Genomic DNA, 26,569 nt, shown 5'->3' on the forward strand with positions numbered 1-26,569 from the left:
CCCCACTTTCCTTCGGTCATTGTGGTTGTTCCTAGAAACATAGTGACAGCACTACATACAGACTGGATACAAATGATATTTTTATTGACACAGTCACCTGCTTTTTAATCTGTTGGTTCTTAACCATAAGGGGGATCCAAATAGGGAAAAAAGAAGTAAAACTTTCCCTCTTTGCAGATGACATGATTTTGTGTTTAAAGAATCCTATAGACTCCACTCCCAAGCTGCTTGAGCTGATTCAAAACTTTGGCAAGGTAGCAGGGTATAAAATTAACCCTCAAAAATCAACTGCCTTCCTCTATGCCAACAAAGAGGAATGAGGCAACAATCAGAAAAGCAACTCCTTTTGCAATAGCCTCAAAGAAAATAAAGTTCCTAGGAATTAACTAAGATCGTAAAGGACCTTTTTGATGAAAACTTTAAAACCCTGAAAAAAGAAATTAAAGCAGAACTGAGGAAATGGAAAAAAATCCATGCTCCTGGATTGGAAGAACTAACATCGTGAAAATGGCAATCTTGCCAAGGCCTATCTATAAATTCAGAGCACTACCCATCAATATCCCAATGTCATTCTTTAAAGAAATAGAAGAAATCCAAAATTTCATATGGAATAATAAAAGACCTCTTATAGCAAAAACAATTCTTAGCAGAAAGAACAGTGCAGGAGGAATTTCAAAACCAAATTTTAGACTCTATTTCAGAGCTATAGTGACCAAAACAGCTTGGTACTGGCACAAGAAGAGGCCTGAAGACCAATGGAATAGAACTGAGGACCCAGATATTAAACCACAGACCAATGGCCACCTAATCTTTGATAAGGGAACCAAAAAAATAGAATGGAAGAAAGACAGCCTCTTCAACAAGTGGTGCTGGCAGAACTGGTTAAGCATCTGCAGAAAACTAAAGTTGGATCCTTCTTTGTCACCCTGCCCCAGGATTAACTCCAAATGGATCAAAGACCTTGAGGTAAAAACAGATACACTGAAAAACTTTACAAGAAGGAATAGGAGATACACTAGGCCTCTTTGGCACAGGACAAAACTTTCTTAATAAGGACCAAGAAACACAACAAACCAGAGAAAGTCTAAATAAGTGGGACTGCATTAAACTGCAGAGCTTCTGTATGGCAAAGGACATAGCTAGCAAATTAACTAGAAAGCCTACAGAGTGGGAGGAGATTTTCACTAACCTTACAAGGGCCTCATATCTAAAATATACCAACAGTTCAAAAAATTGAATCACTCCAAAACTAATCTCCAAAGAAACAACCATCCCATTAAAAGATGAGCCAAAGACTAAAAGAGAGTCTTCTCTGAAGAAGAAATAAAAAATGGCCTATAGACACATGAAGAAATGCTCGACATCTCTGGCCACAAAAGAAATGCAAATCAAAACAATTCTAAGATTACACCTCACTCCAGTTAGAATGGCCAAGATCAAGAAATCTCATCTGGTGAATACAATATAACCCTTCTATTAATGACAATAAAAAATATATGGAAAAAATAACAGCACTAAGCAATTATTTAAATATGTTATTCACAAAAAAGCTATTTGATAAATAAAAGACCATTTTTTGAAAGAATTATAGATGCAAACTAAAACCAAGATAAAATACAACCACATACCTATTAGCAAATCTAGAACTGGTAAGGCTCTGAAGTAATGCACACATTATTACTAGAAACCTAGTGGGAAAAACACTTACAGTAAACTTTTGTGTTGCCTTAAAAAGTTGAACATATAATTAGCACATGACTCAGTTTTATATTTAAAAAGTTACATATATTTTACCACAGTACACAGCCATTGTAATCATATACACTTTTCCAAGAGAAGAGGATATATTTATACACGGGGTCATACATAAACGGTCATAGTTTAAAGATAATTTCTGTAATAGTCTATAACTGGTAACAAGGAAAACATCTATGGACAAGTAAATGAAACAGAACACAACAGCATATCAGCAAGATATATCTATCTAAAAACAAAATATTTAACACATAATTAGGCGTATTGATAAATCTCTCAAAATTTGTGTAAGTACCAAGACTAAAAAAGAAAACATACATGAATCTCCTTACATTAAAAGTGAAAACATGCCAGGCATGGTGGTGTGAGCTATAATCTTAGCTACTCAGGAGGCTGAGATCTGAGGATGGTGGTCCAAAGCCAGCCCAGGCAGTACAGAGCCAGAAAGAGGCCTATCTCCAATCATCACTAGAAAACCGGAAGTGGCACCATGGCTCCAGGGATAGGTTGGTAGCCTTGAGCTGAAGAGCTCAGGGACAACGCCCAGGCCCAGAGTTCAATGCTCTTTTACCAGTTCCACTTCCTATATATTCATTTATATAATGTAAGGGGTTTTTAAAAGTATTACTATTTATCTGAACTCCTCCAAGAGATTCCCCATTCATGCAACTTTCCAATATATTGATAAAACTATTCCATTGTTGTTAATCTTTTCTATGATTGTAAATTATACTCTCTGATAGCTGCATATATATGTGTGTCAAATATATAATATACAGATAATATCATGCTATCTTCAGGTTTAAGGACTCAGTAGAAGTGTTGGAACATAGTCTTGGACAGGATATAATTATTTGCATCTGGCTGACAGCAGGCAGTGACTGATTCTCCAGAAATGTGAAAGGAAAGCTGGTGAAGGGGACTAAGGAGATTACAAAGGGAACTAGGAAACTATTGACAATGAATATGTACATTAGCTTTAATGATGTGTCCTGGTTATGAATATTATGTATCATATGTAAAACACCACTATGTTCACTGCAGTATTATTTACCATAGCTAAGATATGGAATGAATCCAGATGCCCCTCAAAAGATGAATGGATCAAGAAAATATTGCATATACACACAATGGAATTCTAGGCTTTCTTCAGAAAAAAGTGACATTGCTCCACTTGTTAAGAAATGGAAAAAATCATATTAAGTGAAGTAAACTAGAACTAAAGAAACATAGACTCAATGGTTTCCCTCATTTGTAGCAATTAGTCTATGTCTAGAATAGCTCTAGCAAAGTATCACATTAACTCAATAGCTATGTTCATACAACCATATAAAATGATGCTAATCAAAATGAACTCCAAGAGATAGAAACAAGGGTTTTGTTTTCCTTTTATCTTTTCCCCTTTGTTTATCCCCTGTTGTCTCTGTGTTTCATTCTGGTATCCTGTGTCTTGTATTTATGTTTATCTGTTTTGGGGAAGGGAAAGGAAGTAACAAAATGGTGAAACAAAGGAGGAAGAGTGATCCACTGAAACAGTGACATGCACAAAATGCTAAATTGGAAATTAACTCTACAACCTGAGATGGTGAGGGATATGCCGGAGGGAGGAGCTAAGGGAGGGAAAGGGAAATTTTGAGAAAAACAAGGGAGAGGCTAACAATGCTTGCCAAGAAATGTACTCATTCCTTTACTTGTGTAAATGTAACCACTTTGTTTTTTTTCATATATTTTTTATTGTAATTAATAGAAGGGTTACATGATATTTGTCAGATAGATGGTGCATTAATTCCCATACATTGATACCCTTTCACATGTCTTGGTCCCCATTTCCCTCCTCCCCACCCCCACCCCTCATCTTGTTTCCCCCCCTTCCCTATCCAATTTTAAATAACCAAATACAAATATATTTGATATATCAGGTAACAAAGTGAGATACTGTAACAATATGAGATAACCAAGGGACAGCAAAAGAGATGAGAGATAACATAGTACCTTAAGAACAACAATCATTCATTATATGGCTTATGTTTCTATATCCTAGAGATCCTTTCATTTAGCGTCCTACTATATGGCCTTTTGTATCAAGGTTTTTCTTTATTACAAATCTCTGCTAGGAGAGCCCAAGATTTCTACTGATTATGACAAATGAGGAAAACCATTGAGCCTAAGTTCCTTTGAGTCTGGCTTACTTCACTTAATATGATCTTTTCTAAGTTTCCATTTCCTAACAAATGGGGCAATGTCATTCTTTCTTACAGCAGCATAGAATTCCATTGTGTATTAATACCACATCTTGTTGATCCACTCATCAATGTAACCACTTTGTATATCACCTTTACAACACAATAAAATTTTAAAAGACAACAGAAAAAATAAAACATCTAATTCACTTTTAATATGCCAATTAAAATTTAATAAAGTTGATTTTGCAAAAAAAGTTGTTATTCTATGCATTTGTCTGTCACTAAAATGCAAACTACATAATTTTTCTCATCTGTTTTATTAACTGTGTGTGCACTATTAGTGCACAGTAGTTGCTTAAGAAATAAACATCTAGCTGAGTTGAACAGGAAAGTCCAGAAGACTCTGATTTCCAAATAACCACCAGAAAACCGGAAGTGGAGCTGTGGGTTAAAGTGATGGAGCACTAGATCTTGAGCAAAAAAGCTCAGGGATAACACCCAGGCTCTGAGTTCAAGCCCCACAACTACTTCTACCAACAACAAAAATAAACATCTGAGGTCAACATAATGGCACACACCTAGAATCTCAAAAGAGGGAAGATCACAAGTTAAAGTTATGGGCCATATATTGAGACTGATTCAAAATAAACCACAACAAAAAGCAAAGAAAAAAAAACAAGAAGGCTTGGTAAATGAATGATTTGAGAACAAAGGACACTATGAATTTTTTTTTTAAAAATTCAAGTACATTTAAGTTAAGGCAGATTAAGGCAGAGTAACATCAGTCTCATTTTTTCCTGAAATAATTTCATTGTTGAATTCATTGTTGAATCATATAACTTTATGTTAAAACACTATGTAGCACAGCTTTAAAGGTGTTACATGCATCAGTCTATCAGTCCTATATAACCTTCTAAAGTAGGTTTATCTCTTTCTCATTTTTGTTTGGTATTTTTTTCACCAATCTTACCTTTTTTTCCTTTTTCTCATCTTTCAGTTTAGTGTGACCTTTGTTAAAGTAAAGGTAACAACCCTTCACACTTCAATTGTTGCACCTATATCTCAGTTGCATGAATTTTATTTTGATCTTTGACAAATATTTTCAGAGATGTAAATCTTATTTTTCTTATTTTTGTCCCAAAAGACTTTAAAATTCTCATTGCTATGGGAGTGCAATGCCACACTGGTAATGTGGTGTTGCACATGTTTTCTTTCATCCTACACTCAGTGATAAATTTTCCTCTGAATTGAATAGTGAAGTTAACTCTTCTAATATCTTCCTTCCTGTCTTCCTCCAACCCAAAGACTGTAACTCTAGTATCCACTTGTTATAAGAATTCTTGGAAAAAACCAGTTATCAATGGCTACTAACAAAAGCAGGGTACCTAAAAAGTATTATTGTAGAATCATGGTGATGTGTTGTGATATGAGTGTTGAAACTATTCACAGTGGAAATCTATGGTATTGTGAAGAGTATAAGGTGAAAAGGTTCAAGAAAGGCTTAAATGAAATAGAGATTAATTGGTAATGGGAAGGCATTTGTAAGATAAATCTCCAATTTGCCAACTTGAATTTTTAAGTCATATAACTTGGTAACATCTGAGTTCCAGTTCTAATAGGCTTGCAATTTTATCTTCTTAGAACGTAAGTCAATGGGATTATTATTTTATTTTATTTAAAGTTTTTTATTTTTAAATTGTTATAATGGTGATGTACAGAAGTGTTATAACTACTTAAGTCACATAAAGAGTACATTTCTGTTTGGAAATGTTACCCATTCCTCATTCATTGAATAATACAAGTTGTATTATTCATTTTCAACAATGTCCAGTGAGTTGACTCATCTTGTTAAACATTACTATAAATATATACATACTATTCACTAGAATCAGACCCCCCCAAAACAATAAGCCTCTCATGTATGCCTATAAAATTATAAAAATTTTAAAGGTCCACCATAATTCTACCAGATAAATAGAGAAGTATAGACCTATAAACCCAGATTCACAGGAGTCAGAGTTCAGTACAATCATGGCTCAAAGCTAGACTAGGCAAAATTCTTTTCTTTTTTAAAGTGTCCAAGCTCTCATCCTAGGTACTCAGATGCTTATATATGAGGATCATGGTTCAAAGCCAGCCCAGGCAGTAAAGTCTGTGTGACTCTTATCTCCAAATAAAAAGAAACAAAACTACTCAAAAGTAGGATGTAGAACTGTGGCTAGAGCACTAGTTTTGAGCACAAAAGCCAAATAAAAGTGCCTAGCCTTGAGTTTAAGCCCTAGTATTAGCATAACATAATAATTATTATTATATATAATAATATTTTATATATAATATTATATATATAATTATTATATAATTATTATTATAATTATTATTATAATTATAATAAAAACAAAAAACCAGTCTAGATAAGTGAAAGAAAGGGGAATGGAAGTCTTTCCAGACAAAAAAAATAATTTCCAGAGAAAAATACGTGAAAGACACAGACTTTGACTGTATGGCTTAGGAAGATTATTATACTTTTGATTTTTTAATAGTATGTTTATGAACACATACCTTATGTAGAAGGTCTTTTTGAGGCAAGGAAGGAGACTGTTCTTCATAAGCAGGAGGTGGTTTATGGGTGGGTGGAAGGTCGATCCTGTATTGAAAAGGTTAAAGAAGCTGACTGTTACATTCATTGTTTAAAAGAGATATTAAAAACCACTTTGTACAACTGTTTAAGTAAGAATAGTAATCCAAACTTTAAAAAAAATTAAGATTTTCAAGTTTGATGATATTTACCTCATAAACAAAACATTATTCTACACAATCGATTGTTTTCATTTCCCTTTAGTCTGTCAAACAGAAAATAAAAGCAAACGTTGATTCTAATCCTGAGGACCAATACACTTGATTTATATTTAGTTAAAGAAGCTATTCAAATATACAAATATTTTGAATATAACATCACTTTGTTGCCAGGTAGTAAGATAATAGTAATAATATAGTAATATACTCAACTAATTCATTTGTCCCCCCCCAGTAGCCCTTTTGTATTTGCTCAACGTGTAAAAAGTGGTTCTAAAATATTCTGATCAGGGGCCGGGAGTTTGGCCTCGTGGTAGAGTGCTTGCCTAGCATGCACAAAGACCCGAGTTCGATTCCTCGGTACCACATACATTGAAAAAGCTGGAAGTGATGCTGAGGCTCAAGTGGTAGAGTGCTAAGCCTTGAGAAAGTCCAAGGACAGTGCTCAGGCCCTGAGCCCAAAGCCAGGACTGGCAAAAAAAAAAACCCAAAAAAACAAACAAACCCAAACAACAACAACAACAACAAAAACATTCTGATCAAACAATTAGCTGTTTTAAAAAAAGTGAGTGACAGGAAGCAGATACATATCTTGTGCTATGGGGGAAGGGTAAAGTGAAGTGGGGAGAAAATGGATACAGTAATAATACAAAGTTATAGTATTCAACATACATATAAAAAGTGGTCGTAGGGAACAGTGGGGGATGAAACAGATGAGGAAGAATAATGGAAGGAGTGGCATGCATCAAGACACATTGCACACAGACATTTGAAATGGAAACCCTTTTATATGATTTGAAGATAATAGTAGTTATAAAATGTGAGTAAATCAAAGTATTCTAACAAAGGTGAACATTATCCTTACTTCCTCCCTTTGGACACACTTCATATATAGCTAATGCTTAGTGAGCACTCACACAACAAAGATACCTACACTTTGTCAAGATACGATGGTCTCTTTGTCCGAGGAGTAAGCAGCACAGTCACAAAGACAGCAATGATGAAAATGGCAAGGACAGCCCCAATCACAGCTCCGGCTACGGCTATGGAAGATGTCTGCTTAAATGGAACCTCTGTAAAGTAATAAACATGAGGTCATTCAAGTATTTAAAGTGGTCTTAAAATTGCATACCTTAATTTTTAACACTTTTCAAACAAACTCATAAAGTGATGTTAAACTTTCAGGGTGCCCTGTTCATCATGCAAAGTTCTCGATTTCACTAAAATTTATTTGTTCACATAACTCTTAAATAATTACAATTACTCTTAGGATACAGACATGGAAAATTAAAGTAGAATTAAAGCACTATCACCTTTGAAATGTTTCTTGTACTCACGTCCTTTTTTTGCCAACTTTTTAAGGTGTCATGTAGTGTCTAGATGGTTAAAATGAGTATTTTCCTTCAAAGAGTAAAAATTTCTTTAGTAAACTAACAATACCAGATTACTGATTTATCTTCCAAACCCAATTCTAAGACAAAAACTTTTACACAAGTGTTTCAAAACCTTTCAGTAAAGACAATCTAAAAATATTATAATCATTCTCAAGCTATTTTATTTTTACATGTCAGTAGAGGTCAGATGATCTATAATAGCTCATTAGTCCGTTCACTTTGAGTATATACCGAATGAGAGACAACTCAAAATCCAGTGCACATTTACTAGCACTTTGTAAATGTGAGATTTGGGATGATTTATGGATAATTTGTGACCATTTTTCCCAGCATTTAATTTACAAGTTTGACCACTGGACAGAGCTATAGAGGACTATACTCAGTCTTCAATATTATGCCAGTTGAAACCAATTAAAGTGATTGAAACATGGTACTTCATCTTGTGTGATGACACAAATGAAATTTATGAATAGTCAAATGGTCAAATTTGCCACTCATTTCACCTTAATTCCTTAAATATTTCCCTTTAATGGATCTTTTCTACATTTATTTATAAGTAGCTTTATAGTTTTCCAGTGTACAGAATTTATCTTTATTTTTTTTCTTGGTCATGGGACTTGAACTCTGGGCCTGGGCACTATCCCTGAGCTCTTGGGCACAAGGCTACCACCCTACCCCTGTAGTCAGAGCTCCACTTGTCATTTTCTGGAGGTTAACTGGAGATGAGTTATATGAACTTTTGTGCCTGGGCTGCCTTTGAACAGGGATCCTTGGATCTCAGCTCCTTCAGTAGCTAGGATTACAGGTGTGAGCCACAGCATCCAGCTGAGGAATTTATTGTATAATGATAAAGTTAACTTGTAAACAATGAAGCTAATGTATGTACAGAAAAACTTGATGAGCCTGTTAAGATTTTTTTGGAATACAAATCATTATAAATTCCTTCAATCTCAAAGCTCTTCATTTAGTCTTACCAATAATATATAATTTCATGATTTTAAATAAACTATGTCACATTTAACCATCCTACAGAAAATTTCAAGTCTTGATTTCCAATTATTCCCTTCTGACTTACTACTCTTCTATAGCTAAGAATTGATTATGTATACCACTTTCCTTCACTTAATTTGACAGCTTTATTTCACCTGATTCCACTTACTATTTTATATTCTTCGTTTTTTTATGTATTCCACATCTTAGTAATAGAACAATAGGAAATACTTAAGTACTGAAATGCACATCTGGGGAAAAAAACATGGTATGATACATTATCAACTAGATAATTTACTATTCTACACAGTCTAACTGATGACATTTTATATATCCTTTTCTGACGTTTCCAGTGGGGAAAAAGAAGATAGTAGAGGATACTAATAACTGATATTCATGTGACTTAAAAACTTGTGAATTGTTTTGCACTCAAACTTAAGTGTTTTGATACAAATTTAGGATTAAGTTTTCTCAGATTTAAGCCCATAAATAACATACATTGCCATAGTTTTAACACTTAACACCATACTTTATTCAAAAAAAAAAAAAACTACCAGAGGGGAAAAACATGCAAATGTATAAAAAAACTTTGTTTTAAAAGTGAAGTTAGTTTGATAAGTGACAGAATGACAAAGATCAGAAAACGAAGTGTTACAGTTCTTACAACAAAAAGTTTGATGTGTGCATGTTTAAAAATAGATTGGTGTTAGCTATCATAACTCACATTCATTGGAAACACCTCAAAGTGAGAAATAGCATTCAGTACAACAAAGTGCATATGCTCAAATATCAGTTACAAACTTACCTCCCCCTCTTAATACAAATAGAAAATTCAATTTTGGAGATGTATATGGTATATGTTAAGTATTAAATCAATTGTTTTATTTTCATTACTACATCAATCTGATACAACCCAATAAAGCCAATCAAGCATGCATGTCTCAGCCATTCACTCCAGTCTCTTCGCCAAGAGTTCAATTATCTCTTATTCCATCCCATAATACATCACTGTATTGCCATGGTTTCAAGGAAGGATCCAACCCCAATCTTTATGCCAAGTGCTCCCACCAAAGGAGTTACAAGCCATCCCCCCCTTTTATTTAACAATACCAATACCTTTATCTTCTTAGTATCTAAGATGATTTCTGTGGAAAATACTTCTCTCATGTTTAATAGAAATGTCTAATGGCTCAATCTCCTCAGCTTAACATTTAACAATTTACCAAGACACACCAGACATTGTGCAAGTCTAGGAATATAATGGATGAAATGTATACAATTTCGGTCCTTACAAAAATGTAGAAAAAAGTCTGCAAGCCAATGTACAGAATTCATAAAATACATGGCATAGAAATATCAAACTTATCTTTTAAAAAGCATTTTGTAAAAAATGGATAAACAGTACATAACCTATTAATTGGCAATGATAGCTCTACTTTGTCCACAAGCTGTTTATCCACTACACAGGGTATCCACAGAATTGTACAGAAGAAATGGAGAGTTTTAAAACAAAACTGAGTTATACCTTCATTTGGGTACTCCTTCTCAGCAAAATCATCAACCTGTGATCAGGGGCTGTTCAGCTGAGCAAATTAATATCTAAATTTAGCAACCAAAATGCAAAGGAGGAATTGGCGTGGATACTGCATGTGAGAAGTGAGTACTTGACACATGAACCATTAAGGAAAATTGATGCTACTCTCTCCATTTAGTACTACGTTATATTTATTCCTAGATAGTGTCCATAATGAAAAAGAACTGGGATAGATACAAATACAATGAAGGTACAAGTAACAAATATCAATGCAAACATCTTACTACTAGTGCATGTCATTTAGTTACATCATAAAACCATGACAATTAATATGACATGAGAAAGCAACCCCCCAAAATCAAATATATCAAATAACTAATATACAGATTTGCATTCATTAAATTAGCTATCTCACATTAAACCTACAGTGATTTCAAAGTGGCCAGTGTGGTGAGATAATCATGAATGATGAGATAATGGAAACCAAACACACCAAAATTGTTTACAATCCTAATAATATACCCCCCACTTCCATTTGAATCTAGTTGGTAACATTTTATAGTTTTCACACCAAATATCAACATATACTGACGGAGTAAAATTTCCTCAATCATTAAATCAAACAGTAAAGCACTAAGATTAAAAAAACAAATGAAACATTCAATCGTATTTTTAAAAAAAAAATTAGTGAGAAGTTTAGCTAGCATAAAAAAGAAAGTACAATTTGTAGTTTTCCGAAATAGCGACCAAAGAGTAATATTTTAAAATTGTTAGTTAAAATTTTCATTTTGAGTATTTTAGAAAGCTTTTTATTTGGCCACAAATACAACTAGAAAATGTAACTATTTTTAATTGATAAAACCAATTCCATTCACTTAGAAAAAAATAGGAAAAAACCAGAAACAAAGTTGTGAAGATTTAAGCTGTTAAGAAAAGATTATTGGCAGTAATGACTAATTTCTAGTTTCATAAATCTGTCACTTCAACTAGACTTTGGCATCCTAATATGGAGAGGGGAAATTTTTAGGTAGAGAATAATATGTACACAATTAATAAGATGTCAAAGAATATCGTGGGGCAAGAATGAACATGGGGCAGTGAATGAACGAGGCACTGAATAGGTTCTGTTAACATATATAGGCACTGAGTATCAAGTAAATGATTATTAGATTCAAAGCCGAAAGGCAGGATTTCACTTCTGATGATAGAACATACACCACTTATAAAATAATCTTATTACAAAGTTAAACACAAATCCCCAAGGCTTTCAATCTCACAATCAATTCAGAAAATATACGGAGATGTGTTCAACTCAGAAAATATACGGAGATGTGTTTGGGGTGCAAATAATACAACTCAAACTGGGAAATTATAGAAATAACTTAAAGCAGTTTTTCCAAGAAATAAACTACAAATGATGAATAGTGCAAGGAACAAATGAAAAGATATCCCTAGTAATCACAATTCATGAATCGTACTGGAATTCTGACTAATCTATAATAAAAATATGAAAACATTTGAATTTAGTGTTAAAGATACTATGGTTAGTTCTTAACTTCTAAAAGTAGTTATTGACTTGTTTATAAATGCAATAATGGCAAGAGGAATTATCTGAGTAAAAACTTAAATGAGACTGATGAATTGACAGTAACTGAAATGACTCGTGAAGATTCATTAATTTTGGTAATTTCCCATTGTTTTAAAAGGAGACCACAGCTTCTATAATAACTTGTCCCGTCATGTCTCTTCCCTGAGATATTTCTCATAACTGAGATAACTACGTATTTCTACACAGAAATATGCGGGTAAGGCAATGAGGCTTTATTCTCAAGTTTTGACGGTCATTTCTATTTTAACCTTACTATTTTAAAACTCACATACAGCCTGTTTCATCCATACAGTCCAGCTAGTATGAAAAGTACTTTTACTAAAAGGAAATGTATATTCAAATCGAAACATTTTACTCTTCCAAAATGAAACATATTAAAAGCTAGTACTCAAGTTCAATGGAAAAATGTTTTCAAATTTTAATGCACAGGTATCACTTACTCAGGTCAATGTGGATATGTAAGTGACTGGACTACAACAGAACAAGAATGTTTAAAAACATGAAAGTCATTAAACTGTGAACACTAGTCTAAAGTTCACAGATAAAGTACATTGTTCTACCAACAAAGGAAATCAATCCAGACAAACTATGAATTTAGTTTGTTTCTTTGAAAATAATTTAGACTTGTTAGAACATAACTGACTTTGATATTCACGCCTATCTACAAAACCTGTGCTTAGTCCATCAGCCTGTATACTTTAAGCCATTCCTAGATTAGTTGTAAGTACCTAATAAAATCTAAATGATATTTGCACTGCAAGTTTAGGAAACAGCATCAAGAAAAAAACTGCATGTTGAGTATGGAATTAACTGAATGTTACTCATGATACATACATTAAATAGGAATTAAATAATTAAAATATAATTTGATAACATGGGGCCAGGAGTTTGAACTAGTGGTAGAGTGCTTGTTTAAACATGCACAAAGACCTGGGTTCCGATTCCTCAGAAAAACATACATAGAAAAAGCCACAAGTGGTGCTGTGGCTCAAGTGGCAGATCACTAGCCTTGAGAAAGCCCAAGAAGAGTGCTCAGGCCTTGAGTTCAAGCCCCAGGACTGGCAAAAAAAACCTGATGGCATGTCAACCTTTTCATATTTTAATTCAATCTTTCCTTAACCTGAAAATTAGTCCTATTTAGGAATAGAAATGCAGCAGTTCTTATATCTGCAATTTAGTAATTGTAGATTTAATACTATATGTTGAGTTGCTAATTAAAAGCAAGTTGAACACATATACATACAAGCTTATATATACTAACAATAATGAGGGCACAGATGGTTAACCATCTGCTAAAGAAATACAACTTCGGCTAGGTGCAGTGGCTCACGCCTGTAATCCTACTCAGGAGGGTGAGATCTGAAGATAGCAGTTCAAAGTCAGCCCTCCCTGCCCCCCCCCCGGGCACTTTATCTGTGAGACTCATCTTCAATTAACCACCAGAAGACCAGTAAGTGGCCATGCAGTGGCCTTGACCTAAAGGGATCAGCGACAGCACCCAGGCCCAGAGTTCAAGCCCCAAAATGGCCAAAAAAAAAAAAAAAAAAGGAAAAAGAAAAAAATACAACAAAAAAACATTTTTAGGCTCTAATGGTTTGGTTAAAAAATTACTAGCATAAAAACCACCAAACCCAGATTAAAAAAAAAAACAACTTTATGTAGACAGTATATTTCTAACAATCATGAATATTGAAAATGTAGTTTTCCCCTACCAGAATTTAAAACTCAGTGTGGATACATTATTCATTTGCTACATTCTACATTAATCGCTTCTCTATTAACACTTTGCTTGTTCATATACTTTATCTTAGCAAAATCAAACTAACATCAGGTGTCCTAAATTTAAGGTAATCATATATGCAGTAGTTCAAATTCTCTCAAATTTTGCACTTTAAACATTGTACTTCTTATAGTAATCCCTTAACACAAACATGCAGCCATAATTGCCTTAGCCAACTATCTTGTACTGGAAAACCTTATGGTTTAATATTTGATTTACTTATGCACATAACATATTACCAATCAACTACAGAGTCAAGTAACATTTTTAAAGCTTACCAGCTTACTAAAGTTCCAACTTATTTTTTAGTAGGAAAAAAATAAGTTGCATTTATCTTCACTCTATTATTGAAATAATAGGAAACAACTGAAAAGAAACAATAGAAATGCAGAAATAACTAAAGTATATGAAAGAAATGTAAATATGGCACCTATATTAAAAATATTCTCTCCTTTCAAAGATACTAATATCTTCATATAACAATTAGCTATGCACATCATTAGTATTCAAAAATTAATTTAACAAAAATGTTTATTTGACTATTCATGTTTACAAACAATTTTTCTATATACATATACATATATAAAGCTCTACTAAACAACAGTGCAATACTTCCAAAAACCTTACATATTAGTTAAGATTCTTAATCTTGGAAACCTTTCAGTGTGCCAAATGATTAGAAATAAGAATACAGAATATATTAACTACTCGTAGGTTTCCAGGTTGCCCTTTCCTCAGCAAAACAAACCACCAAAAACTAAGCACACAATGGCCATAATGTGAAAGGAAGTTCAAAATCTGTACTTTTTGAAATATAATGCAAATTTATTTGAGTATGTTCAAGTTGAGATTAATATAAAATCATAAAGGTAACTATTCTGCTTAGATTCATATAGGACTTCAAAATCTTATTTTGATCAAAAAATCCAACTAACTTTACATCTTTCATGGAAAGAAATTTTAGGGCTTTCTTTCTTATGGTTGATATCAGTGTTGATATTTAAATTAGTTATTTCAATCACAGTATATTGTAAGAAAGTTTTCTACTAATGACTTCGACTAAAATATTTATATCTGTGGTTAGCTATATTAAAACCAAACTTTTTTAAAACAAGGAATCAGTGAACTTAACTGTATTCCTTAATCTGATGTTATAGTCTTATACTACATGTTAGGGAAAAGTTTCTAATTTTCATACAGTGCTGCTAGAGAAAACTAACATCATTAAGAATAAAGCTTTACTACCTGCAATATTCTATCAACATATTTTTCACCTTCTGTAATTTTTTTCTAATTCCATAAATTGGGAGGACGGCTGAGTTAAAAATGTATCTAATTTGATTTTTGCATTAAAAATATTTTATTATGATTATCAGTAACTTCTACTCCATCATCCTGGCAAAATATGAATTATATATAGTCTTTTATGTTAATGAATCATCAATAAACATTCTTTGAATTTCAAAACAAGTATCATTATTACAATTTTGTATAACTGCACTGCAGAAGCAATTTATCTTACAAAGAAGACTCACATTTGGTATTTAGAAAACATTTCTTTTTCAAAAGTGACATGACTTTGGAAAGATATCATCAATGAATTGTGTAAAAGAAAACAAAAAAACCTCATGGTATGTTTCCAGTTTTAATTGGAAAAACAAAAAATTCTGAAACACATACATACATTTAGGAGAAAATGGAGAAAAAGGAGATGGGTTGCTAATATTCATCAGCAAGTACTACCCGATTGATTCTGTAATTCTGATTTTTCTATTTCAATACCAACTTTCCAAGTTTATTTTTCCTTGTACATTTACCCGTTTGAATAGCATCAACATTAAATAACTCAACTGAGATGGTTTGTGAAATCTACTTCTAAAACTGGTAAGCCAACATATTGAAATGCCCTTTCTGCTCTGTACCACGTTTTTATTACTGTTCATGTATTTAGGAAATCAAGCACTAAAATAAGGTCAATGCTTAATGTACAAAAATCCATGTTCAGAAGACAATATACAAACTGTCCTCTAGTGATGAAAAAATTATATTAATTATGTTTAGAAGGCATGTATTTTTGTACTCTTGTATGTATTTTGGGCAAAATTCCTGACCAGCTAATTATGCTCTTTCACATATTAAGTTCACTGAGATTACTACCACAGTTTTAGTGCAACAAATATCTCTGAAAAGCCACTCTACAATAATTATGGCAAGGCTCATTAAAATGCAGAGGTAAAGATTCTGTTTTGTATAGAAATTAAAAAAATAATGTTTGAAAAGGAAAAATGTTCCATCAGGTTGAATATTTTTAGTATCTTAAAATATATATATAAACATTTTTTTCAATTAGTTTTATGGTCAATTTTGATGTGGTTCATTTAGTGGTGATAAATTGAGAGAGGTATATGTATCACAAACATTATACTTGAGATAATAGTCTTAGGTAAACATTTAATACACAATGCCAAGGTAGTTTCCTTTTTTTAATTTTTGTACCAAAAAAGTCATACATTTAACATTGACATGTCTTCTTACCTGTGTGCCTCAGACCAATAAAGTACTCTGCATTAAAATTTAAATCTTGAGACAGTAGTACAGCATTGAAAAAAACTGAAAAGCAGCTCAAATACATTGAACCCAGATTTTACAGTTTCATTTGTCAGATTAGAATATAAAAAGTAAGCTCGCAAATCAACTTGAAAAAGGTTATTCTTCCTCAAGAAAAAGTATGAACAATCTGAAAATGATCAACTAGTATGAATGAAACATTGTACATAGTTAAGTCACATTTAGTGGTTGCTAAACATACCACTCCCTCCTGGAAATTACAGAACCATCTACATGTGAAACTAAGTCATCTTCATTTTCCTCATAATGTTCATCATTGACGAACTTCATTCCCATTTTTAGATCTTCGTAATAATCCATCGGTCTTTCAAACCTATTGAGATTTTCTACATTGTTCCACTGCGTTTTTTCAGGTTCTTCTAAATAGTCTTTACGTATTAGATTGTTCACTGGATTTTTGTTTTCTTTTTTTACACTGTCTGGGTAAGAATCAAGCTCATCTTGTTGAAGAACATCTATTTGTGATTCTTTCTGCATGTCTGATGGTGGAATGTAGTTTTTGGCAAAGTAATCTCCACGAAACGTCCGTCTTCTCCTATAGCAGAATATTCCAGCCAAAACACTTACAAGTACTACGAAGAGAGCCCCACCCACTACACTAGCAATGATTGTGCCAATTGTGTCATCCTTAATTGTTGCCAAAGTTGACAATGGGAAGGGCAATTTTTTAGGTTCTGTTGCCAGATCCTCGATGTCAGAAGTTGAAGGATGCCACTGAATTGTAGGCTGAAGGGTGGTAGTAGTAGGAGGATCTAATGGGAACAGTAAAGATAGACAAGACACAGAAAGGCAAAGAATGTCAATGCAGGCTAATTCAGAAGCAAGTTGAAAAGACAGCACAGTTAATGAATATCTATTCATAGTAACAATAGTTTTTCATTCTTAATTTAAGATTAGAACAAATAACAAAACTGACACACAGTCAGCAATGAAGTCAAAGAATAGAACCTATGATGTAAATCATCATTTTATTCCAAGTTTGAGTGATATTGTACTGGAGAGAATGGGAAAATGTTTACTTTTTTAGGGTACATTATTACTATAGCTTTCTATACATAGTTGGCTTAATAATTACCATACAAAAATTAAAATTAAATCAAAGAAAAAAATGTACATTTTCTTAGCTAGTAGCAAAAGAAATAAAATGAGAGATGAAAATAAATTTTCTTAATATGTACAGTTACCTAATATGTAAGATCTGAACTTATATTTAAAAGAATGAAAAACTATAGAATCTTGTTAAGTGAACATAGTATATAAGCATTTGGTTCAATAATTCTCTCAAAAATATTTACCTTTAATAAGACGTACTTGAAAATTGTATTAAGGAAATATGAAGTAAAGCCCATTATTTGCTTGGTTTTTTTTTAAAGCATGTTTAAACTGTTTTGGACAAATGGGCTTTGTCAAATGAGACTAACAGACAAGGCTGAAGTAAAAAATGTTATCAAGTAATAAAAATCATCACATCTAATATCCCATGGTAAGATAATGGAACATTTAGAAAGTTAAAGAATTTCAATTACATATGAACATTTAACGTCACTGCTTTATGATGACGTCTCAAAAAGAGCAGCTAATATTTTAGAGAGAATATTCCAGTAATACTTAAATATTAGATGCAAATGAACCTACATACTGACATTAGATAAAAGAGTAGCTATTAATATTAAAAAGCAACTAAACATAAATAGTAAAAATTAAAGCTTGGTTAATTATCAATTAGGTAGTATTTGTAGGTCTGTTATGCAAAATTCTAGAATCTGTAGAAAAGATGAGTTTAAAAAATCGTGAAGTTTTTCATAGACAAAAATAAATGATCCAAATGGTATTGTCCTATAATTAATTTTTAAATGAGTGGTATTGACATAGTTTTTAAACATGATTGTTAGAAAAATACTAAATCTACATGGGGTAAGTTATTCTAATATTACAAGCTAAAGAAAAATACTTACTTAAACAGGTTTCATCACGGAATGCCATATGTATAGAATTCGGTAAAAATTTAGCAAGTACAGTATAAAATGTGGCAAACACAGTAAAACTAATTTCCTATGAGTTTCAACTAATAAAACAGGTAATCTTATAAAGTATGTTTTAATTGTAGCATATGGAAGGGAATCTAGGCAGCTTTAATTTTAAAAAATATATGCAGTAGCTGAACAAATCTAACCTGAAGGAAACAATTGTGAAATTGAAGGATTATTTCTGGTATGAAAGTGAGAAAGCTGCATATATTTCAATTTCAGAAAATTAATATACTGACGAAACAAACTAAAACTTAAATCATTAGTGAGCCAATTGATGTTCCTCAAGGGGTAAGAATTAACAAGACAGTCAAATTTAAAGTTCTGAATATCATCTTTACAATTATTCTCCAAGGAAAATATATTAAACTAGCATCAAGACATTTAGAACATTATTAATCACTAAGTAAATTGTTTATTATTTGTTAATTTTGAGGCAATACGAATGTTTGTTCCACAACTAAACCTCTTATGCACTATCCTCTTCTTTAAAAATAAGTATTCCTATTATCATTCCATAGGAATTATTAATATTTCAGCATTTTTTTCAGGTCTTGGGGCTTGACCTCAAGGGCTGGATTCTGTTTCTAAGTCTCCCTATGCTCAAGGTTAGCTCTCTACCACTTGAGCCAAAGCGCCACTTTTTATGAATGTTTTATTGGAGACAGGAGTCTCATGGACTTTCTTCCTGAACTGGTTTCAAACCACTGTCCTCAGATCTCAGGATCCTGAGTAACTGGACTACAGATGTGAACCACCAGTACCCAGCTATTATTTTGTATTTTTTTACATATAAATATGTATATAAGACATCTGTTAATTAATAATGAGGACCACAATTTCTATAGGGATATAAGACTATTTTATAACCATTAGTAGTTACTTATCTACAGGGATATTATGGTATATTATCTAATAATGTTATTATGGCAGCATATAATCTAAATATTGATGCTGAGTAGTTCATTTATGAACCAGTAGCCTTTTGTCTATAATTTAATGTTTGTCAATGTGACTCTTATCAAAACATTTATTTCTTCTAATATATACTTTAAAATTCTAAATTATTATTATTATTATTATTTTGCCAGTCCTGGGTCTTGAGCTCAGGGCCTGACCACTGTTCTTGGGCTTTCTCAAGGCTAGAACTCTACCACTTGAGCCACAGCACCATTTCTGGCTTTTTCTATGTATGTGGTACCGAGGAATTGAACCTGGGTGTTTGTGTATGCTAGGCAAGCACTCTACCACTAGGCCAAACTCCCAGCCCAAATTCTAAATATTTTAAAAGTCAATTTAACAGATTTTTTTTTTAAGTCTTAGAGTTCAAAAAAAGGCATAGATTACTTAACATGTGGATGGGGAAGGAAGGGAAAAATGTGAGAGAGAAAGGGAAGGGGTGATAATGCTCAAAAAGAAATGTACTCTTTTTCTGACATATAACAGTTACTCCTCTGGTGCATTACTTTTACAATAAGTAAATTTAATAAAAAGTTAATGAGTTGGACTGCTTATAAATTATGGTCTCTTATTTTCATAAAAATCTAAATAGTTACTTTAGAAAGTATCACTTCTATTATATTTGGTATACCCTCAAAAAAGCTCTCAGGAGTTAACTGCTCTAATGTAGTAAACTATTCTATTGGCTCTAAGTAGATAGTTTAATTCTTAATTAATTGAAGAAATCTATCTTTAATAATACTATCTTCTGTTGAAATAGCAAGAGAACTGTGATTTTTCATATTTACAATGTGATTTTTCCATTTTATAACAAAATAAGCATTTAAATAAAGGAAACCATGTACTATATTACATAATAACAAGTACTTAATAGAAAAAAAGCAAAAGAGAAAAGATAGTAAAAGAAAGGAATTTACTATAGCATGAAGAAAAAAAAAGATTCACAGGAAAATTTGTTATTTTAGCAAAGACCTAAATGAAATGAAAGAAATACCTTGTTTTAACTGTGTGTATGTGTATGTGTGTGTGCATATGTGCATGCATATATATATATATGTATATATGTGTATAAGTACATATACATATACATATGGCTGGGTGTGCTTGGCTGGGAGTGCTGGCTTGCCTAGCATGCATGAAGCCCTGGGTTTGATTCCTCAGTACCACACACACAGAAAAGGCCAAAAGTGATGTGGCTCAAATGGTGCAAGAGTGCTAGATAAGAAGGCCCAAGGACAATGCCCTGGCCCTGAGTTCAAGACCTGGAACTGTCCCTCTCCCCCAAAAAACACAACATAAAACCTACCCCCAGAGAGTGGAAACACTGTATCGTTTATGTTCCAAGAAAAAAAAAAAAAGACCAGCATGGATGAACAAAAAATATATAAGTGATAGGATATAAAAGAGGGCATGCTCAGAGTCTATACATCACTGTGAAAGTTTAGTTTTTGATAGGGAAAAGTGGAAAGGCCACGGAGGTTATAAAGAGAAGAGCATCACATGATATATCCTTTAAAAAGATGATTTGGCTGTTTATTTGAGGACAGATTGAAATGAAATAGACTGAAAGTAGATGAAGTGCCTCCTGTGACAGTGAAGTAAGAGTGGTTGATGGCTTAGAGCAGCAGTACAGTAGCAGATTTGGAAAATGAATAACACTGATTTTTTTGTGAGCTGAGTTGGGATGAGAGAAAAAATGTTGATATTTAAAGATTATGTAACTATAACATATTGAGCTTAAAAATAACATCCCATACTAATAATAGGAACATAAAGTAAAAGCTTTCAGATTACTTTTTTTTTTTTTGCCAGTCTTGGGCTTGGGCTCAGGGCCTGAGCACTGTCCTTGGACTTTCTCAAGTCTAGAGTTCTACCACTTGAGCCTCAGCACCACTTCTGGCTTTTTGCTATGTATGTGGTACCGAGGGATCGAACTCGGGTCTTCGTGCTAGGCAAGCACTCTACCACTAGGCCAAACTCCCGGCCCCTCCTTAGACACTTTTGCTCAAGGCTAGTGCTCTGCTCCAAGACTGCTAAATTTTAAATATGCATTTCCTACTTTTTATTTTCTAAGCCTAGTAGGGAATCTTTTTCTGCTGAGGGTCTTTTGGATATCTGTAACATCAGTCACAGGACATACCAAATTATCAGTATAGGTAGACATCTATAGGCAGTAGAGAAGAAGGGTTCAGGTTTATCTTTCCAAGTACCAGGTGATTTCTCAGCCCTTACACAGCCAGAGGTTCAGATGTTACCCACCCCTTTTCTAAGGGAAGAAACAGACCTATACACCAAAACATAATCTACCGTAGATTTTCCCCCAAAGCACTGCTGCTACTAGTAGTTCTAAGCTTTTTGGCTTGTGTAAAAAAAAGACAAAAAAGATTTGCATCTTTACTGTATGCAAAGTACTATACAAACTGCTGAATATTTTACTGAAGTAAATAAAACACAGATAAGCTGCTTCATTTTGAGAGGCAAGGCAAGAAAACAAATGAGCATACAAGTATAAACTGTGGTGAGCAACAGGAGAAGATAAGGGGAGAGGGCTTATTTTCCAACAATCAAATGACAGAATGTAACATTTAGCAAACTAAAAATCTCAACTTTTTTATTAGCCATTACATAATTAATGTGTAATCCTACCCCATCCCCACTATTTGTGCCAGTACTGGGAATTTTAACTTAGGGTCTGGGTACTATCCATTAGCTTTTCTGCTCAGGGATGATACTTTACAACTTGAATCAAAGCTCTATTTCTGTCATTTTGGTGGTTAATGCCCCCAGAACAAGAGTATTTTGGGCTTGCAGCCTGGGCTGGCTTCAAAACTGGATCCTCAGATCTTAGCCTCCTGAGTGGCTAGGATTACAGTAATGAGCCACCTGAGCCTGCAAGCTTCTCCTTTTCAATATGTTAAACATGGAAATTGCTATATCAACAGAAACGCTAAAAATATTTTATTTTTCTAAGTATCTCGTGGAAAACTTATAGCTATTCACAAGGAAAAATGTTTTCAGATTTTACATTTTATAAATGCCTGATTTGTATTGAGTCAAATTACCAACAGATTATTCACAATAAAAATATATTAAAAATATGTCTTAATAGTTCAAGAACTGACAAAACGAAACTTATCAAAGTTTATTTCACTGAAATGCTTTTAGTAGTATTCCTGTTTCACCTATCAGTACCCAAAAGTGAAACAGTCTCATTCTGAATGGCAAATAATGCAATGTAACAAGCTACGTTAATATCCCATATTACTCATCAGATAATTGTGTGCAGAGCAACTATCAAACAGGAAGAAAATGCCTCTCTGGTTAACAATAAAATAAGTTAAGAAAGGTATACTACCAGTAAAAGAAATGTCCCAAACTTGTTGCATAGACATTTTAACCTTTAAGCACTACCACATTATATATGCTTTGCAAGTAAGTTTACTTTATTATATCATTTTAAAATTATGTAGGAAAAGTTCAAACTAATTAATCTTCATTATAAATGTAGGCAGTAGTCTAGGTTCATATTATTTTGTTATTATAGGAATGGTTTAAATAACTCATTTTGGAAAAACAGACTGACTTACCAGAAATGTAGATGACCTTTTGATCACTTCTTTGACCAAGGGAGTTGGTCACGTGGCATACATAAACACCAGTATAATTGTAAGTCAATGGATAGACAAAATGAAGAGTATTATCTGAAGCCAATAAACCATCAGGCCATTGTCCATCCAACCTAGATTTTTAGAAAGCATACAAATTAAACAATCTTTGAATAGTATTTATTAAACACTATGTAAAATAAGACATTATACTTTAGAGATTTTTGTAAAATTGTAGTATTCTTGAGACATAATTAACTATGAAATGAAAACTTTCATTTTATGAAACTATTAAAATCTACTAGATATACTTTTTTTCTAAATCTTTATCAGTAGATAGATCAACATAATAGAAGGGGAGGGGAGAAGAGAAAAGTTTTGATTTAAAAAATTATATTCATGGGTTGGGAGTGTGGCCTAGTGGTAGAGCGCTTGCCTAGCAAGCATGAAGCTCTGGGTTCAATACCTTGGTACCATCTACACAGGGGAAAAAAAAGCTAGAAGTGGAGCTGTGACTTAAGTAGTAGAGTGCTAGCCAGCCTTTTGAGAAAGCTCAAGAACAGTGCCCAGGCCTCATGACTGTTTAAATAAATAAATAAATAAAATTCATAGTAGATGCCATACCTGTAATCCTAACACTCTGGAGGCTGACATCTCAAGATCATGGTTTGAAAATAGCTCAGAGCAAGAAAGTCTATGATATTATCTCCCATTAACAACCAAAATGCTAGAAGTAGAACTGTGGCTTAAGTGGTAGAAAATCAGTTTTGCACCAAAAAGCAAGAAAGCTGGGGCCTTAAGTTGAAGCCTCAGTAGCAGCACCAAAAAATAAATTAATTAAACAAAATAAAATTCTACTTGGGTTACTGAAAATGAGAAAAATTACTTGATGACATACCCACAGTATATTAATGAAAAAATTCTCAGTGAATTATGAACATACAAATAGTTTATATATACTATTTTCTTGGTGAAGTCATATAATTTAATAGTTTGGCATCTTTTATAGAGAATCATTTAACACCAATTTAAATCTATCCTATCCCCATCCAAAGACAGCTTTTCTAAAGTATAGAGAAAACTCTACTTATAAAAATAAATTTTTAAGTTGGGCTTGGCAGCTCATGCCTGTGATCCTAGCTACTAAGGAAGCTGAGATCTGAGGATCTTGGTTCAAAGCACTAAAGAACTATAGACTCATTTCTAATTAATCACTAGAAAAGGAGAAGTGGGGGTGTGGCTCAAGGGTAAGGCAGAAGAGTTCAGGGATAGCGTCCAGGAGCAGAGCTCAAGCACCATGACTCACAAAAAAATTAAAAAATAAATAAAAATAAATTTGTAGCCAGGCGCTGGTGGCTCATTCATGCAATCCTAGCTACTTAGGAGGCTGAGATTTGAGAATCACGGTTCAAAGCCAGCCAGGACACCAAAGTCTGTGAGACTCTTATCACCAATTAACCACCATAAAACTGAAAGTGGTGCTGTGGCTCAAATGGGAGAGTGGTAGCCTTAAGCTATAGAGCTCAGGCCCAGAGTTTAAGACCAACGACGGGAAATAAATAAATAAAATAAATAAATATTAAAAAAATAATAAATGTGTGAAGTAGGTATCTGTTACAAAAATCAAAGCACAATTTGGTATAAATTTCTAAACAGTAATTTATAGTAATTTAGCTAAAAGTCTGTTAATCTAGTAGTACATAATGTAATCCACTGGGTTTGTTCACAAAACAGAAAAAACAGAAGAGTATGACATAAGACAGAAGATTACAAATAAAGAAATTAGTTACAAAATCAAACAAAAACTAACGTACTGCTGTCTACTCTCTTTTAGATACCAAGCATTCATTTCTCAGGCAAAAGAAAGTATGAAATAAACTGAATTTGTTGTGAAGAAAAAAAACCTAATCTTTGTGAGGTAAACTCTAGGGCTTCTCTATGAAATTACTTGTTTACATGATTCCACTTAGAAAATAATAATGAACAACACACACTACAAAGTTTCCAAAAGCATTTATGTTAATCCTTACTATAAAATGAGTGTAAAACCAAGAATAAGGAATTTCACAAAATCAAAGATTATTCCACAAAAAAAAAAAAAACCTGGGTAAGAAATATGTGGGAAACAACAACGTGAGTTTCTCATTGCTATCATCAAATACATGAGAGAAACACTTTTATAGGAAAAAGGAATTTAACTGGGCTCACAGTTTCAGAAGTGTCAGTCTGTCTTGGCAAGCAGGGCCTGGTGAAGCAGGGCAGTTCATATTATGAGGCCAGGAAGCAGGGACAGAATAACTGTGTTATCTGACTTTCTCTTTCTTCCTCTTTTTACTTCATAAGGCTTCTAGACTATGGAATGGTCCCTTTCATTTAGTCCATCAGTTCTCTCAGACAAACCTGGAAGTATCCTCCCCAGGACTTCTCAGTGTAACCAAGGTAACAAGACTAACCATCAAAGGTAGGAATTAGTACTTCTTAGAAGAAACAAACCACATCTACAAAAATTAAAACTGATGCAACAAAATGATAAAGAAATGAGAAAGTGCTATTAGAAACTATAAATAAGCTAATTTTCTTTTAAATCATTAAATCAACAGAAATTAAGTCAAAGAAAACATTCTACAAAAAATGCTGCTGTGTGGAAACTAAGCAATTTATACAATATATTTGTGCAATAAACAAAAAATGGTGAAATGACAAGATAAAATGCAGAAAATTATCAAAACTTGACAGACTAAAGCCTACAACAGATGTCAGACACTGAGAATATTAATGAACCTCAGTGCAACAGCTTGAAAATTTCGAGTCAAAGAAAAGACTCAGATGGGAAGCTACATACTAAAAGAAGACAATCATTAGCCACAGAGAAAGCAAATAGCTATAGAGTTACTTCACTCTTGGAAATTAATATATTTACCTGCTACAGGGAAGTGAGCACTAATTACAGAGCTTAACTACAACTAATCATCTTATTCAGACAATGAAGGATAGGAAGTATATAATGACTATGGGTAGAGAAGCAGACATAAAGTTAAATCTTAAGGAAAGTAAATAGTGTTAGGGTAGGAGCATAGCCTAGTGGTAGAGTGCTAGCCTAGCATGCACAATTCAATTCCTCGGTACCACACACACAGAAGAGGCTAGAAATGATTCTGTGGCTCAAATGACAGAGCCCTAGCCTTTGAACAAAAGTGTCCAACGACAGTGCTCAGGCCTTGAGTTCAAGCCCCAGGACTGGCAAAAATAAAGAAAAGTTAAGAAAAGAAAAGAAATAAAAGGGAGGGAAAACAGTGTTAAGAACTGATAAA

At 33.1% G+C, this 26,569-nt stretch overlaps 1 protein-coding gene across 2 annotated transcripts in view; it reads right to left on the bottom strand.

Moving 5' to 3' along the window:
• The window catches only part of Nectin3 (nectin cell adhesion molecule 3), a 92,694-nt gene that overhangs the window by 31,360 nt on the left and 34,765 nt on the right, over positions 1-26,569 (bottom strand). Inside the window, exons 5-7 of one of the 2 annotated variants that reach the window (XM_090346821.1) lie at positions 23,241-23,392; positions 7,666-7,804; positions 6,498-6,582 (exon numbers count right to left, since the gene is read on the bottom strand). In XM_090346821.1, coding sequence (XP_090202947.1) covers positions 6,498-6,582; positions 7,666-7,804; positions 23,241-23,392 — 376 coding nt within the window. Of the gene's footprint in view, positions 1-6,497; positions 6,583-7,665; positions 7,805-16,669; positions 17,419-23,240; positions 23,393-26,569 lie in introns of those variants that run through there. The other variant, XM_090346820.1, reaches the window with a different exon arrangement.

This window comes from Megascapheus bottae, chromosome 1 (assembly GCF_031878675.1).
Source record: "Megascapheus bottae isolate mThoBot1 chromosome 1, mThoBot2.hap1, whole genome shotgun sequence".
In the NCBI taxonomy this organism is placed as follows: Eukaryota; Metazoa; Chordata; class Mammalia; order Rodentia; family Geomyidae; genus Megascapheus; species Megascapheus bottae.